Here is a 17,769-nt window from a genome sequence, read left to right on the forward strand (position 1 = left end):
ACCTCAAAATGGGCCTACCCCCCTCTCCTTCAACGCTGACTCCACGCCATTCCAAGTTAACCTGGACGCGCAATCATGCAACGAGCGCGAACAGAGATGCGCGAGAGCGGAGCCAGGCTAGCGTAGGTTTTCGTTTAACACATGGCACTACATTCACTGTAAGTTGCACCCATTACCGCGGGAAGTAGGGGTGCTGGGGGTCGTGCAACACCCCCTGGCCGAGGCCCTGTCTTATCACAGAAAACGATCATTTCTAAAAAACTCCGGCCAAAGTGGAGATTTCTGAAAACGGCCCGGTTCATGTGTTGTCGCGTCAACGGGGAGAAACGGGATTTTAGGTTCTGAAGCGTCACATTATGCACCAGGAAATGCTTAACGTCATGTGAGCGCCCGCTGTACCGTATATGGTCCGAATATAACACAAACCCCATTGTAGAGACGACCTATATTTGGGAAAAGAGTTGAAGGACCAGATCTGTTTTTATGAATGAATAATTGTATTCATTGAAAGTAATAATACGAAAAATAAAAAGGCATAGAATAAAACCCTGCATTGCTGAAAAAAGGTTATATGAAAAAGTGTGAGGGTAGCGGTGGTGCGCTAAACTTGTTCTGTGAGCAGCTGGATGTGAACCATGGTGTGAAGGAAGTGAACACAACGATCGATTTTCAACTGTGCGCGCATGCACTGGTGTAATTGAGCTGCGCTGCTATAGCCTATGAGTTGTTTTTTTCCAGCACCCCCTGCTGAGAATACGTTCCCGCGGCTATGGTTGCACCAGATGTTATAAACATTAAACGGTCACATAAATCATTATTATGTTTAGAAAATGTATGTTTGTTTCATAGATTGTATTGAAGTCCTGGTTTTCACTAGGGTTGCCGCGGTGTGGACATTTTCACACGTCTCAACACCGGTATTACCGAGTATAAACGGTATAAACTTTGAAACTAGGTCAACCGCCACACAAGCATCGGTTTTTAGACCCTTCTCGTCCTTCAGTTGCCGCCAGGATTATTCTTGATTTCAGTTTTTCTCTTTCAGCGTTTTTATTATCAATTACTCTCTGAAAAATAGTTTTCCTTCTCTTGCTGGTGGTGGTGGTGGTGGTGGGGAATGGTGGCGTCTTGTCCTGCCATGGAAATTGTCTTCTACTGCTAGGTCCAAATGTGGTTAACTAGTTCCAGTAGCTTACCGCAGGATAACAACAAACAGGAGCTTGCTCTGGGTCACGAGCTCTGGGTCACGAGTAGCTGCACGAAGTGGTCGCGCGCGGGGCGCGGGGGAGTGGGGAGTGCAGTACGACCGTTGATTGACGTACTTACTGTCCAATGCAACTCGGTGGCTATGGAAATGATTGGCTGGAGTTTTTCGAGCCCTGCCCGTTCCACAGATGATTGACTTGTTTAATTTTCATGTCAGTACTTCTAACTCAGTGGCTGTAAGGGGTTATGATAAGGATTTCAAGTAATTTTGCAAAAATGGCCAAAAAAGCGAATTCCATACCCAACCTTTAACATCTCTAGCTCCTCCTTAAAAATATTTTTTATTTTTTCTTTAATCTAAGTTTCCCCAACTCTTTCACCACCGTCACATGCTCATCGGCTCGGTTTGTACTGCTTGCAAAACCAAGGAAAGGTCGGTAGTGTCCTGTTTTTGATGTTATTCCTCCCTTATCATCTGATGTTTTCACTCCAACCCAAAATGTCTGTTTTTGTCTCCAGCGATGTCTGGGTCAGGGGAGGGAGAGGGTTAAATTGGATGCATTCCGTCTGTCCTGACTCCTGAACAGGGGTACGCATCGGGTTTGATTCCATGTCCTCTTCCTCCTCTCCCGAACCTAAGAGGCCATGGAAACATCCGAGATCCCGACAACCGAGACGGGGCAGACGCAGGAAAGCTTCAATGTGGTCATGAACAGCAAGCCTCTGCATCTGTTCATCAAGAGGGAGACGCAGACTCTTGGGGTAGGACTTCGTGTTTGTGTTTGGAATGTGCTGTAAATAAATCTCCTCTGTAACTTCATTGGACCCCAAAGTATTAAAGCTAACCTCATTCGACCTGACACAGTATTAGAGATAACAGTAGGCCGACTGACTGCTGACTGCTCACTCATAGAGTGGTCATAACAACACCATATAAGGTCGAACTCAACGGTCCGTTCAACTGTCTCTTTATACTCTGAGATAAACCAGACCCAATAGGGGTAACCTCTTCAGCATCCTGCCAATCCATCGATTTTCTTGGGTCCCACTGATGCTCCGTGAACTGCCCGCAGAGGGCATGTCCGTTTACCTTGTAGCTCTGAATAAACCAATTCATTTTGAACCGTCACCACTCCTCCAGTCATACCACACCCCGATATCAGAGGCATCCCAGAAGTTAGCATCTAATCCCCGCTGGATTAAATGGGGGCTCAGTTGTGTGCGGCTGGCTGGATAAAGGGGTCCTTTGTTTTATCACAATTTGAGTAACATCGCCCCCTCGTGTGCACTTGTGTCCTCCTTCCCAGATTGTGGTTTTGATGTTTGGCTGTGCGGAGCTCCTGATGGCGTCTGAATTCTTTTTTATTTACAATTTGTCTTACGTCTACATGACCTTCGGGCAGGGAGCCGTGGTAGGCCTACATCACACTATTAACTATCGCTCAAAACATTGGAACGACGGCATGTTCGATGCATGCTACATGTAATGTATCGTTCACAGTTGTCTCCTTTCTTTTCGTTCTAGTTTTTCATCTGCGGGATTCTTTCCATTTCAAGTGTCCGTCATCCATCCAAGAAATGTGTATGTTTACTTTAATTCTTGTTTGAGAGAGAGAGAGAGAGAGAGAGAGAGAGAGAGAGAGAGAGAGAGAGAGAGAGAGAGAGAGAGAGATGAGAGGAGAGAGAATGAGATGAGAGAGGAGAGAGAGAGAGAGAGAGAGAGAGAGAGAGAGAGAGAGAGAGAGAGAGACCGAGACCTATTTGTAAACTACCTTTCTCTTGTAGGTGACGATATGTTTGGCCATGTATGTGGTGACACTCATTGGAATAGCCATTTCAACGCTCATCAATATTAAGTTTTTTGCTGATTTGTTTCACTATTTCGAACATGAATTACCCTCCCACTTAATGGTAAGTGATGCCCCAAAACAAGCAATAAACCTAGCACAAACCATATTGAGTGGATGATAGTGAAAACCGGATGTATTTCTCTAATTTACTTTGTCTCTTTCTTTTTGTCATGCAGAAAAATGTTATTGAAGCCATATTGTTCCTTTGTAGCTTGTGTGTTTCTGGACTGCTTATCTTTTTGTCTACGGCTGCACGTAGAGCTCTGAAGTCAACACAATCCCAGGTAATAATTTCCCTAGAAATTGACAACTGAAGTAAGTGCTATTAAGCACGTGGTAGTTAGTAGCATCTTTATTTGTGCTTGGATTTGGTAGACCTACTAGCACCTTCCAGGCTTGAGCATATTCTTCCATTAAAATAAAGATTTTTTTCGTCCTGATCTATTTACAGGTGATTGTCCAGCACGTCAATCCAGCCATGACACTTGAAACAATACCGACTGAATAGCATTTTTCTGCTTATTCAGTCATGTAAATCAGCACTGTCTTGAAAGGGTATCCATCTCACTTTTGGCGCCATCTCCGGCTTTATATGGATGGGCCAGCACACCAGGTGGCACAACAACACATTTTTTATCTTTATTTTCCAACACATGCTACGTTTAATGCCTACTTTTGTACAAACATAGTGTGTTTTTAAATTTATAATGCGTAACGATCTCTAATTCTTGTTTGATATTTTTTTATGTTTTATTATTACCACTATAGTTGGCTTTACTGTTAGTCTACTGTTTTATATAACACATACATTTCCACTGGAAGACACCGGTTTTAAGTATTTAAATTGTTTAAGATAACATTATTGGGGCCAACCTTCCTATTACAGATTATAAAACGCTATTTAAATCGCAATATTCAACCCTTCTTGCTTGATTGTAAAGGGCCTACTTACATAATATGACCTAAATCAGTAATAAACGCAAAAACTCAAAATAAAATGTTCTAAACAATGTTATCAAAACCGTTTGTGTGTCCTTCTGTCTGTCTGCGTGTGGATATATTTGCACGCGTGTGCACGTGCTTTGATATAGTTTCTCCGGGACACAGACAGAGTGGTAATGCTCATTCAATAACATGCCGTGTTAAAAACAATAAATCCTTTATTACTAATCATAATTTTTGCAATTAAATACTACTTTTGTCGATTCAGTCGATTTTTGTTGATGTAACCAATCATTAAGCTTAACCGCGTTAACTAAAAAATAAAAAAATGTTAATCCATCGATGTATTAGTGTCTCTTATTTTTTTAATATTTAATAATGTAAAAAATGCAAGGCCGAAAGGCGTTTTAATTGCTTTCGAAATCAGCTTTAATGTAACAATTTTCCAAATGTGTAAGTTGAAAAGTACCTGTAGGCTATATTATGTGTGTATAAAGTGAGGAATGATGTCAGCGAGCAGCGCACCGAAATTATTCTCATTTCATTTCACAGTCAGAGAAGCCCTCACAATAAAGCCTGACGGAAGTCACCAAACAAGAGGAACACGACTAGATTTGAGGCCAAGACCAGAAGCAGGGAGTTTCTGAGGTCGGTAGGCAAAATGTGAGGAGGTAGACATCGCGGGAAAAATGCTTTTTGTTGTGCTTTTTGCTATCTCATTATGACATAAAAAGTGCAGCCACATCTTGCTCATGTTATCACTTTTTTTTTATGGCTGACCGAATGTAGAGAATGTTCTTGAAGACCTGCGTCCTCCTCCCATTGCCTGTGGATGTCTGGAGAACAATGACTTTTTCTCCCTACAAGTAATCCTTGAGAAGGTGACAATACTTTTCTAATTCAAATGGTGCTGTCTTGCTCAACTTGTAAGAGCATTCAGGGCCGATCCTGAACAATTTGGTGCCCCAGGCGAAAAGGGTAGGCCTATTATAGACTTAAAGAGACCGTTTTCTAAAAGCAATAAGCAACTTGAGTCTAATTCACCGTTCGTCGGCTCAGCTACGAGACCACTTCAGGCAGACCCCTCTTCATCTGGCCGCCAACAACGTAATTTACATATCAAGAAGGGGGGGCTTCTTTTGAAAAGGTCTCATGTACATTGATAAACCTGTAATCTGCATGCGCTACGATGTAATCAGGAGCCTGGTCCTCATTAAGTTATAATGGGTTGAATAGACACGCAATTATACCAATGACATTATACTTACTACAGATTACAATAGTTACAAATACGTGGTCTTCAAGCCAGGACAATGTTTGGTTGAATTTTTTCCCAGGGTTGTATGACAGGGGGACTACCAGAGGTTAAACGTGTTGGGGCAAGCTGGCATTAACATGGACGAGCAAGACTACAATGGCACCACAGATATGCTCATCGCCGTCCAGATGAAGGATAGTGCCATGGTGGCCAAACCACTCAAGATGGGAGCTACCGCTCTGGTAAACTAATCCAGAAGAATAGAAAGAAAACCCAGGCTATGACGTCGCTAATGCGCAATATACGCCGCTCCTCCTCTTCCTCCCTCCTGTTGAACAAGGCTGTGACATTTTACCTCGAGGGCCGCACCTTCCTCTCAAGCTTCAGCCATCCTCGCAAGGTCACCTACTTCCTGTCATGTGACCCTTATTCAAATGAGGAAGTCACCCGTGTGGCGGACTGCCCGATAGCGAGTTCTGGACCGCTGGGGAGGTTTTGGGGTGATGTCCTGACATCCAGGGTTCTGCTGAAGAAAGCTAGCCTCAACACACCCCCCACCCTGGCACTTCTGAACCCCTCAGCAGACACGCCCTTGGAGGAAGGCGTCGTGGGAGCCGTAGAACTGGTTCTCCTCGGAAAGACGCTGAAAAGCAACCTCGACTCGATATAAGGTCTTCTCCTTACTGGAATCCAAAGCTGTGAGGCATGCTGACAAGGTGGGTTCAATGTCAGCCCTGCGCTCTGATGATTCAATATTTTTGTTGTACAACATACATTCGATAACACAGAACTCGGTTCTTTGCCTTCCTATCATGAAGGTTGTGTTGAGGCGCAGCGGAGGCCGGTTTGTGGACTGGGCGGCCTCCTCAAAGCCGGTGTATCTCTCACTGGACATCACGGAGGAGGTGTGGGCCTACGTGGTCAAGCTCCTGCGGGGCTGCTCCCTGGAGAGGCAGCCCTTCTGGAGGGCTTCTGCCCTCCCCTGAAGCCCCAGGCCACCCTGGAGGTGCGCACCTGGGAGATGTACACAGGTAGGGGGCTGGGTGAAAGGAAGGGTGGTGTGCTTTAAAGGTCAAGCAGTAATCAGTCAGAGGAAAGATCGGATTGTCACAGTGGGTGTAAGCTCATGTTGTGCCAGAACAGAATGGAGGTGAGGTTATTGAAGGTCAATCAGAACTTGACACGGATAAGGTAGTGCAGATATGAATGGAAAGTCTTGAGTCTCCAATAAAACAAATCGATGGAATGGTCTACTCCAGGGGTTTTCAAAGTGTGAGAGAGTGAGCCCCCCCTCAGAGAAAAAAATTCAGCTGAGCCCCCCCCCCCAATTTTTTGTTCTAAATACCTGTGTTTTGAAAGCTATTTTAATTATTTTACACATTTCAAACATCTCCGATCATAATTTTAAAACATATGGAACATATTTTTGAAACATTTGAAACACATTTTTTAACATATTTTTTAAACATATTTCTGAAACATTACATCTTTTTGCGTTTTTAAACAACACAATTTAACAACTTTATCTAAGCATGTTTTAGCTTAACCTTTTAAATACATTTGAACATCTTAATCTGTGTAAACTGCCAGTTTACAGATTCATTCAGGGTCCCCGACTCTGAATTTTCTGAGTCGAATCAGATCTGCCTTTTCAGTCCAGAGATTCGACTATTCGGCGGGGTTTGTTTACCGGCGTTTGCTATGGTGACCTCAATTATTATAACCAACTGAAAACGACGCCGGTTTGAAACTAAAACTGTGATTCTGAAAAAGTATAAATGCTATCAAAATTCCGTTGAGATAGTATTGAAGATACAAGTGTGTAGATTTGTTCAATGGTTTGAACGATGGTAAACGGTTGAAAAAGGAATGAGTTACGATGTCTAGAAGTAGGTGTATCAGAATGGGCTGACGTCTTCAATGAAAACAGCTGAAAACGAAGCAGTATGAAACTAAAACTGTGATTCTGAAGACATTTGAAATGATATCGAAATTCTGTTCGATATTATTGAAGATACAAGTGTGTAGATTTGTTAAATGGTTTGCACGAAGATAAACGGTTGAAAATTGATTTAGTTATGTTACTTCTACAGTTGAAGTACGACTGATGATGATTTGAATCATCGTCTTTCAGGGTTTTCTTCGGGTTTATTTTTTTCTCACGTCGCGCCCCCCCTGAAGAACTCTGGCGCCCCCCAGGGGGGGCGCGCCCCACAGTTTGAAAACCACTGGTCTACTCAATGTACTATTGCCATGAAATGGCATCGTGGTCTTCCTTCCTGTCTCAGGTGGCCCGCCTCCCATCCCTGACCTGTCCTTCAGATTGTGTGCCGTGGTTAACCGCTCCCCACAGGACATCCATCTCATCTACAAGGTGCACGTAGATCTGATCTCTAAAGTCATTAGCATGGGTTACTATTAGTTTGTAGCATTCACCTTTTTTTTGCCTTCCTAATCTCTCCGCCAGTTGGTGTGTAGAGTGGGCGCCTCGGACTCTCCTCTCTCCCACCATCAGTTTTTGTGTCAGTCCTTGGAGACCACCTTGAGAGCATGCGGCTTTACTGACCCTATGTTTGCTGTCTCGCTCCGTCACTTAGCAACCAAGACTGCCCTGGACTGTGTCCGCCTCATCATGGAGGCAGAGTCCGACATGTCCTGAAAAATGAGGAGGCGTCAATGCGCAGACAGACATGATTGGTGCGCAATTCATATCATGAATGTGTTCATCTTAATTACCATTTTAATGCATATAGAGAAATTATACCACCATACATGTTGTAATCATGATGTCTTTAACTTTGGGGTCACTTGGTCTTTCAGATTTAAGTTTAAGTTGAGGTTTGTAAGATCAACCCTTCTCTGGTCTTCCTCCATTTAGGTGTAGATTTGCTCTTCACATCTGTGGTCCTGTTTTTTTATTTTATTAAACCATTATTTGACCAGGTCCTGGTAAAGTAGGGAGTCCTGTCCAAGATGGTAGCTATTCAGTTTCACAACAAAATTAAAAAGTACAAAGACCGAACATTTAGCAGTAGGTCTCAGAAACCACAGGTAACATTCTGGCACCAAACATACTGCTGGTGACAGGTTTGGCTAGTGAAGTAAATTCCATTTGATTACCCTTTACGTCTTCAATGACGTAAAGTAGGTATCAGGTCCTCTAGTTGAAGATGTGTCTGCAAGATGTTACAGGCTTCAGGGGCTGAAAACTTGTAAATCAATATCTGCCAATGAGTGCCAATGTTGTTAACATAGATAGTAAACTAAAGTGGACCCAAAACAGAACCTTGGGTGACCCCTTAATACCGCAAACATTTACTGTACTCACACACATCCATGCCAAGCCCATGACCCCTTTTACTCCTTTCCTTACGTCCACCAGATAGTCCTTGTCACGGCGACCCCAACCACTTTGCTTCCAAGATGGTGGATCACTTCTTCGCCGTCCCGGAGATCGCCAACCACCAGCAAGATTCGCAACACTGCATTCCCATCTGTGATTGGCTGACGGCCTCCGAGCTTCACCCCGACGGCTACGTTTGCTTCTGGGATGACTGCGTGATCCTGACGTCGCAGATCTGCGACACGCTCCGCCTGAGGGGTCCTCTCCCAGGGGCCGTGTCCATCGCCAAGGAGAAGAGCAGAACCCACCTGCACCTTCTGTCGCTGACAAAGGCCGCGGGGGTCCTAACCGCGTCCGTAGAGCTGCCCTCCGGTCCGGTGGATAGCCAGGCTGACGGGAAGGACAGATACAAACCAGGAATGAACGGCTCGGAAGAGGAAACCTTAAGAGCCCTTGCCGAATTCGGTGCCAGGGATTTCCTCACTGGCTCCACAGAGACGATCGAGAGCACTTGCACACATTCCTTATTGGTTGCTTCCCCACGCTTCCCGGAACACACTTCCTCCCGTTCCCTTGATGATCCATTCCATCCATGCGTTCCCCTGCTCTCTCAGTTTCCCAGCTTCTACGCGGTGCCTTGCCACCAAGTGGAGAGCGTCTCGGACCTGAACAAGGCAGGCACGCATCGGAGGTGACCTGAAGGAGGAGCGGACCACCCGGGTATCGGGCTGGGCTTGGGGAACGCCATGACCCTGATGGAGTATGTAGATGGCACCGAACACGACATCGACGTCGTCATATTCAACGGCCCCACCCGACCCCCGACCTTCACCGAGACCACGGCCCAGATGCCCTCGGGACTGGCCCCGGACAAGCGTGGCCAGCTGATTAGGGCGGCCTACCACGCCTGCCTGGGCTGCGGCCTGCGCGACGGCGTGTACAATGTGGAGCTGAAGATTCCGGAGCTGGGCCCGCGCCTGATCGAGATGAACGCCCGCATGGGGGGCTTCTCGCAACTGGATCCTGCAGCTGTACGGTGTGGACCTCGTGCTGGCGGCCTTCATGGTGGCGTGTGGCGTGCGGCCCCGCCTGCCCTCCGCCTCCGACCTGCCGGCGGGGGGCCACCACTTTGCCGGGGTGATGTGCGTGGTGTCCCAGCCTCACCTACCTGCGGAGCCTGCACCAGGAAGGAGCCAACTGCTTCAACGAGCTGGCCGCGGCCGACGAACTCATCGCAGGGGAGTACGAGGAGCCCTTCTGTAACGTGGCGATGAGGGACACCTGCGCCGAGAGAGCCCGCCAGCGTATGCTCGTCCTCTGCCAGGCCCTGGGGCTACACCGCCCCCCACACTATGACCTCACCTTCTTCCTGTCTGAGTTTAGTTAATCTGACGCTTTGGATCGGAGCAAACTGAAAGCACTCATTTTGAATTAATCGAGATGGCTGGCTCAATGCGTTATTTGCATCTTGGTAGCGCCTTATTGGGTTTTAGGGTACAGCATGTATGCCGACCACTAAATGATTTACTCTCATGATAATGTGCATTGATCTATAGTGAATATAAACACGTCTTACTCATCTGAATCTTAATGTATTGAGGAGGATTCTTAAGTAATATACAGAATTTTGTGTTCAACAAATCACAGTGCTGAGATTCCTGGTCCTTTCATCAATTCATTAAGGGCAACGGCCCTAGTTTTTTATTCATGGCTATCCAAATATAGGCCAAATAAAAGTTCTAGTAACTATGTTCTCACTATCTGTACAACCTATAAGTGCCTTAACATATCACCTTAACCAAGGTGTCAAGGTGTCAATAAAATATATTTTTCCAAATCACCTCAAAGAACTTCATTACAATTCTCCATGTGCAACATAAAATGTGCACTACAGTGATGCTCAGAACAAGTGTGTCAATAACGATTGCTAGTTTGAAAATCCCGGTCATGCCAGTATTTTCCCGTAGTCAAAGCTGCTGGCCAAAATATTATTGAGAATGGCAGGGTAGAGAAGATGAAGGGCAAAAGGCAATTCAACGTCAAGCTGCTGAAATGTATTCAGCTTAAAGGTAATTTTGCATCATATTACATGCGTTCCCCAAACAGGATTTAAGAGCATTGCATTCTTGGGCCATTAGACCCAAAAGGCAAACGGTCAGCCATGAAAATGTACCCAGGCAGAAGTGGTAAACACAACCATCAGGTCTTTGTTGGTAAGGATGTTGGAGAAGTGTTTGGGCACTAGATGGCGAACTAGGACTTAAACATTACCTCTAACCCCCGCTTTGCACAGTCACTCATCTCCAATCCCAAAATCAAACAGGTTGCAACTATGGGTATTACACTGTGAATAACATATCATAGTGCACGGTGTAGTCCAGACATCTCCTCAAGTTGGTTCACTTGAAGTTTGGGATAATATGAGTAACTTATTTATTATTGTAAATGCAGATACAAGAGGAATCCACTGCCAGTCCGTTAACTGCTTTCATTGTATCCTGGACAGAGAGTTACATATTTTGCACTGCTTACAAACTACTGTCTGATTCGGTCACCTCGATCCGGAGTCCACCAAATTCGAAGAAAACATTTTATTATTATTATTTGGAGTGATAAATACATTTGACAATGACTGAATACTCAAAGGTGTGGCAGCTCATTTGACTTCAATTATTCCCTTTTTTAACATCTCTAGCTCCTCCTCTCTAGTTCAAATTTATTTTTTATTGCTTCCCCAACTTTCATCACCACCGTCACATGCTCCTCAGCTCGGTTTGAACTGCTTGCAAAACCAAGGAAAGGTCGGGGGTTTCCTGTTTTTAATGTTATTCCTTCCTATCATCTGATAATGTTTTCACTCCAGCCCAAAATGTCTGTTTTTGTCTCCAGCGATGTCTGGGTCAGGGGAGGGAGAGGGTTAAGTTGGATGCATTCCGTCTGTCCTGAAAAGGGGTAGCCTACGCATCGGGTTTGATTCCATGTGTTGTCCTCTTCCTCCTCTCCCGAACCTAAGAGAGGAGGAAGAGTTACATAGGCCTATCTAACAGAGAGTAACATATCTAACAGAGCGTAACATATTTTGCACCATACAAACTACTGTCTGATTCGGTAACCTCGATCCGGAGTCCACCAAATTCGAAAAATATATTTTATTATTATTATTTGGAGTGATAAATACATTTGACAATGACTGAATACTCAAAGATGTGGCAGCTTATGTGTTGTCCTCATCCTCCTCTCCCGAAACGAGGTGGAAGAGTAACATATCTAGCAGAGAGTAACATATCTAACAGAGAGTAACATATTTTGCACTATACAAACTACTGTCTGATTCGGTAACCTCGATCCGGAGTCCACCAAATTCGATTTTTTTTTAATTATTATTATTTGGAGTGATAAATACATTTGACAATGACTCAATACTCAAAGGTGTAGCAGCTCATTTGACTTCAATTATTCCCTTTTTTAACATTTTTTTTTAATCTAAGATTCCCCAACTCTTTCATCACCACCGTCACATGCTCCTCTGCTCGGTTTGAACTGCTTGCAAGACCAAGGAAAGGTCGGTAGTTTCCTGTTTTTGATGTTATTCCTTCCTTATCTGACAATGTTTTCACTCCAGCCCAAAATGTCTGTTTTTGTCTCCAGTGATGTCTGGGTCAGGGGAGGGAGAGGGTTAAGTTGGATGCATTCCGTCTGTCCTGAAAAGGGGTACGCCATGTGTTGAAAAGGGGTTCCATGTGTTGTCCTCTTCCTCCTCTCCCGAACCTAAGAGGCCATGGAAACATCCGAGATCCCAACAACCGAGACAGGGCAGACGCAGGAAAGCTTCAATGTGGTCATGAACAGCAAGCCTCTGCATCTGTTCATCAAGAGGGAGACGCAGATTCTTGGGGTAGGACTTCGTGTTTGTGTTTGGAATGTGCTGTAAATAAATCTCCTCTGTAACTTCATTGTACCCTACAGTATTAAAGCTTACCTCATTCGACCTGACACAGTATTAGAGATAACACCAGTAGGCCGACTGACTGCTGAGTGCTCACTCATAGAGTGGTCATAACAACACCATATAAGGTCGAACTCAACGGTCCGTTCAACTGTCTCTTTATACTCTCTGAGATAAACCAGACCCAATAGGGGTAACCTCTTCAGCATCCTGACCAATATACCATCGAATTTCTGGGGTCCCACTGATGCTCCGTGAACTCCCGGCAGAGGGCATGACCGTTTACCTTGTAGCTCTGAATAAATCAATTCATGTTGAACCGTCACCACTCCTCCAGTCATACCACACCCAGATATCAGAGGCATCCCAGAAATTAGCATCTAATCCCCGCTGGATTAAATGCGGGGGCTCAGTTGTGTGCGGCTGGCTGGACAAAGGGGTCCTTTGTTTTATCACAACTTGAGTAACATCGCCCCCTCGTGTGCGCTTGTGTCCTCCTTCCCAGATTGTGGTTTTGATGTTTGGCTGAGCGGAGCTCCTGATGGCGTCTGAATTTTATTTTATTTACGGTTTGTCTGCAATTATCAACTACATATCCTTCGGGCAGGGAGCAATGGTAGGCCTACATCACACTATTAACTATCGCTCAAAACATTGGAACGACGGCATGTTTCAATGCATGCTACATGTTAATGTTATCGTTCACAGTTGTCTCCTTTCTTCTCTTTCTAGTTTTTCATCTGCGGGATTCTTTCCATTTCAAGTGTCCGTCATCCATCCAAGAAATGTGTATGTTTACCTTAATTCTTGTTTTCGAGAGAGAGAGAGAGAGAAAGAGAGAGAGAGGGAGAGAGACCTATTTGTAAACCACCTTTCTCTTGTAGGTGACGGTGTGTTTGGCCATGTATGTAGTGGCCCTCATTCCAATGGTAATTTCAGCGCTCATCAGAATGTATTTTTTTGCTGTATGGTTTAGATATTTCGAAGATGAATTGCCCTCCGAAATAAGTGATTGCCCAAAACAAGCAAAAAACCAAACACAAACCATATTGAGTGGATGATATTGAAAAACGAATGTATTTCTCTAATTTACTTTGTCTCATTTTTTTTTTTCATGCAGAAAACGCTTATTCAAGCCATACTGTTCATTTGTAGCTTATGTGTTTCTGGACTGCTTATCTTTTTGTCTACGGCTGCACGTAGAGCTCTGAAGTCAACACAATCCCAGGTAATAATTTCCCTTGAAATTGACAACCGAAGTAAGTGCTATTAGTAAGGACGCGGTAGTTAGTTGCGTCTTAATTTGTGCTTGGATATAGTAGACCTACTAGCACCTTCCAGGCTTGAGCATATTCTTCCATTAAAATAAAGATTTTTTTCGTCCTGATCTATTTACAGGTGATTGTCCAGCACATCGAACCAGCCATGACACTTGAAACAATACCGACTGAATAGCATTTATTCTGCTTATTCAGTCATGTAAATCCGCCTTGAAATGGTAGGCTATCCATCTCACTGCATGATCTCACTACGCTTTGGTGCCATATCCGGCTTTATATGGACGTGCCAGCCCACCAGGTGGCAATACAGCACCTTTTTTATCTTTATTTTCCAACTCCGGCTGTGTTTAAAGCCTACTTTTGTACAATTATAGTGTGTTTAAGTTCATAATGTGTAACAATCTCTAATTCTTGTTTGATAATTTCTTATGTTTTATTATTTGGCTACCACTATATAGTGGTAGCCAAAAAAAAAGGGTAAGAAAGGGGGACTACCAGAGGCTAAACGTGTGGGGGCAAGCTGGCATCAACATTGACGATCAAGAATACAATGGCACCACAGATATGCACATCGCCGTCAGATGAAGGATACTGCCATGGTGGCCAAGCCGCTCAAGCTGGGAGCTTCCCCTCTGGTAAACTAATCAAGCAGAATAGAAAGAAATCACAGGCTATGATGTCGCTACTGCACAATATACGTCGGTGAAGGTGTTTTGCAACACGTGATCTGATAACATTACCACTGCGTCTCTGCAGGAGTGGGACCCTGGTCTAGGTCAGCAGTGGACCACGCTCGAGAGCAGAATCTCTGGATAATCTTGAGGCTTTTCCTCCCACTTTCAGGAAAAGGAGAGCTACCAGGAACTTCTGGTCAGGGAGGTCCAAGGAATCCCCCTACATCCTTTATGAAGGACAACGACAGTTGTCCTTCATATGTTCTGTAAAACAGTTGTTCTGTTTTACAGAACAATAAACACTTTGCCTATTCAAATTGAAAACATCTTCAATGCAACGGTTTTAACTTCACAAAAACCCAATACAAACATTTAGTTCAAAGTTGGTCACATTTATTCAGATCTGAGGCATAAAGAAATAGCAGGAGTTTGCAGGACAGGAAGTACAAACAACTTTGGTCCATCTTTATTTATTTTTTTCATCATTTTTAAATATTGCGTTTAATAAACGTAGCTTGCTGTGTACAGAGACTGCGTGGCGGACTGGTCGGACGAGCCGGTCGGCTTATATTCTCCCTTAGCGGCCAGGCCATTGATCTGAGGAACACAAGGGCCAAAGTCGACAGGCTGTTAATAATCAGCCACACACGTTGGGCAACTTCAAGGGAAAAGGATCCCGACAAAGTTAATATGATCACAAATCTGCCATGTGTTACTTAATAGCCAGATAAGCAATGGTATCTCAACAATCTTCGAATACATCATATTATTATTGTGATGCACCCCCCCCCATTGGCTCACCTTGGCCCTTGTGCTGAAGGCTTGCTGGGAAGCGGCCTTGTTGGCGGTCTTGCCCTGCCAGGCTGCGAGTGCGGAGGCCTGGAGTGCGCGACCGAAGGAGAAGGTCAGCTTCCAGGGGCGGTGGAGGGGCACCTGGTTGACGGCGTTCAGGTTGAGGGAAGCTTCCTCCTCGCTCTGGCCTCCAGACAGGAAGCAGACGCCTGGGAGGAACCGGGGCACGCTTAGTTTAACCTAGTGTGCACCTTGCCATGACTTCTACAGCCTCCTCGGTTGGTAGTGCCACACCGGGTATGTCCGTCCCTCAAAAAGCATTTTTTTTAAAGAAAGCCTTACCGGGTACCGCGGACGGGACGGTTCTCCTCAGAGCGGTCACTGTTGCCATGCCGACCTCCTCAGGGGTGAACTTCTGGGTGCAGGAGTGTCCAGCGGTGACCATGTTGGGCTTCAGCAGGGTGCCCTCCAGGTAGACGTGGTGGTCGGACAGGGCCTTGTAAACAGCCGCCAACACCTGGGGACCAGGAATCGGTTCAGTTGGAAATGTAGGCGCCAGAAAACCAATCCACCGAGTCAAAGTTGTTGGAGAGCATAGCCTTTAGTGTTTGGGGCTTGTTATGGTGTTCTACTGACCTTCTCTGTGACATACTGGCAGCGCTTCAGGTCGTGGTCTCCGTCTGGAAGGATCTCTGGCTCCACGATGGGCACCAGACCGTTCTGTTGGGGCAAGTTGTGTTACTTTAACCGACCGGCACTCATGGAGTCCTCGTGAAGTGAATCACTGATGTACTTCACTGAATGTGCATGGATGCAGGATGAATCCTAATCACACACCTGTTGGCAGATGCTGGCATATCTTGCCAGCACGTTGGCATTTTCTGCGATGGCCAGAGCGGAGGGGCAGCCGTCGGAGATCTTGAGCACGGACCTCCACTTGGCAAAGTCACAGCCGTCCTTCTTGTACTGGGCACATCGTTCTGAAAGGCCGTCCAGACCTGCAGGGGGACACACCCGTTTTTAGACACCTTGTTAATGCCTTTAATATGATACGATCAGGAATGCATCCTTTAGTGTCGGGCCATGTTGACAATTACAGAAACGCAAATAATGTTCTCTCAAAATACAGAAGAGATGAGCTCCAAGCAAGTACCTTGTGTGGTGGTTTCACCGTCGGTTCCGTTCAGGCCAGCGGTGCCTTTATCTACCTGATACAAGAAATAAATTAATCAGTAACTCCCAGGGTCAAAGTGACAAATTAGTTGAGGTGCGAATCCTTTTAGGACTGGCTTGAGAAGCGGGCTTGTTGCCCCCTTGTTTACCTTAATGCCTACAACAATTCCCTTGTCCTTGATGACTTGGGGGAAGAGCTTGCCGTTGTCAGCCTTCTGGTACAGGGTCTCATGGAAGCAGATGACGCCCCCGATGCTGCTGGCGAGGGTGTCGACGGAGAAGAGCAGGTCGCGGAAGTAGCGACGGTTCTCCTCACTGTTCTCTACGTTGATCTTCTTCAGGCGATTTCCCATGGTGCCTTTGAAGGAAAACATAGAATGATTACTATCAAGGTAACTTTTGAATACACACAGAAGGAAACATTATGTCCAAGTCCAAGCATTGTATCCTTTTCACCTGTGGATTCATCTGCAGCCAGAATTCCCTTTCCAGGGGCCACCATCCTCTGAGCAATGTCAGAGAGCTCCTTCTTCTGCTCCGGAGACAGGGCCGGGAACTGATGAGTCATACTAAGAAAACAAAGAAAATGAGAGCATCAGGTGTTACGTCAGGCAGTAAAAGGTCCTTAGGGCCACATTGGCTTTATGGAGTTGCATTTACTTCTGAATAAAACCAAAATCAAAATACCACAGGTAGGATTACTGGTTAATGTGCACATGCAAGAGAGTGGCTACAATTAACCTTTCCACCTATGCAACATTTTTAGTTTTATAAGTGCAAAAACTGCCGGTTATGGATCAGCGTAAGAGGCGATGGATGATATATAGATTCACTGAACCATTTCCGCATACGTCGTCAAACCAATGAACAGAATAATTGCATCGCGAAAAGTTAAATAAAAAAATCAACATCATAGAAGATATGAATACAGATCCATAATTGCATTATAAGTTGAACACATGCATGTTAACTTCACCATTCAAGTAACTTTTACCAAACATGAGAAGCTTTTGCAGTAATCTTACTTGGCAGTTGTTGATATCACACTTGAAGATAAACGAACAGAAGGCTTCCGCTGCCACACAACAGACGAGCAGTGATCGGGTAGGACGAGCAGTCGCCACAGAGCGGGCTTTATTGACTGTGGAGTGGAGGAGGAGGCGCAACATGTGGCAGAGGCGTGCATCAGAGGCGTGCAGCGGCGTTCATCATGCAATTGGTCCAAACGCATAGACTGGGCGTGGTCCACGTATTAATGATCATTGTTGGACTTTGACTAATCACAACCTGACAGGATGATTTCAA

At 45.1% G+C, this 17,769-nt stretch overlaps 1 protein-coding gene and 1 pseudogene across 1 annotated transcript; one reads left to right on the plus strand and one right to left on the minus strand.

Annotated features, from left to right (window-relative positions):
• Positions 1-1,444: 1,444 nt before the first annotated feature.
• LOC130390987 (carnosine synthase 1-like) lies at positions 1,445-10,424 on the plus strand (annotated as a pseudogene).
• Positions 10,425-14,925: 4,501 nt separating this feature from the next.
• On the minus strand, positions 14,926-17,600 carry aldob (aldolase b, fructose-bisphosphate). The gene is made up of 9 exons (XM_056599853.1): positions 17,490-17,600; positions 16,921-17,033; positions 16,614-16,822; positions 16,445-16,499; positions 16,129-16,289; positions 15,928-16,011; positions 15,634-15,808; positions 15,301-15,500; positions 14,926-15,096 (listed from the first exon to the last, which is right to left on the minus strand). The coding sequence occupies exons 2-9, from the start codon at positions 17,030-17,032 to the stop codon at positions 15,001-15,003; spliced, it is 1,092 nt and encodes a 363-aa protein (XP_056455828.1). The 5' UTR covers position 17,033; positions 17,490-17,600; the 3' UTR covers positions 14,926-15,000.
• Between the last annotated feature and the right edge of the window lie 169 nt (positions 17,601-17,769).

The sequence above is a fragment of the Gadus chalcogrammus genome, chromosome 10, assembly GCF_026213295.1.
Source record: "Gadus chalcogrammus isolate NIFS_2021 chromosome 10, NIFS_Gcha_1.0, whole genome shotgun sequence".
Classification (NCBI taxonomy): domain Eukaryota; kingdom Metazoa; phylum Chordata; class Actinopteri; order Gadiformes; family Gadidae; genus Gadus; species Gadus chalcogrammus.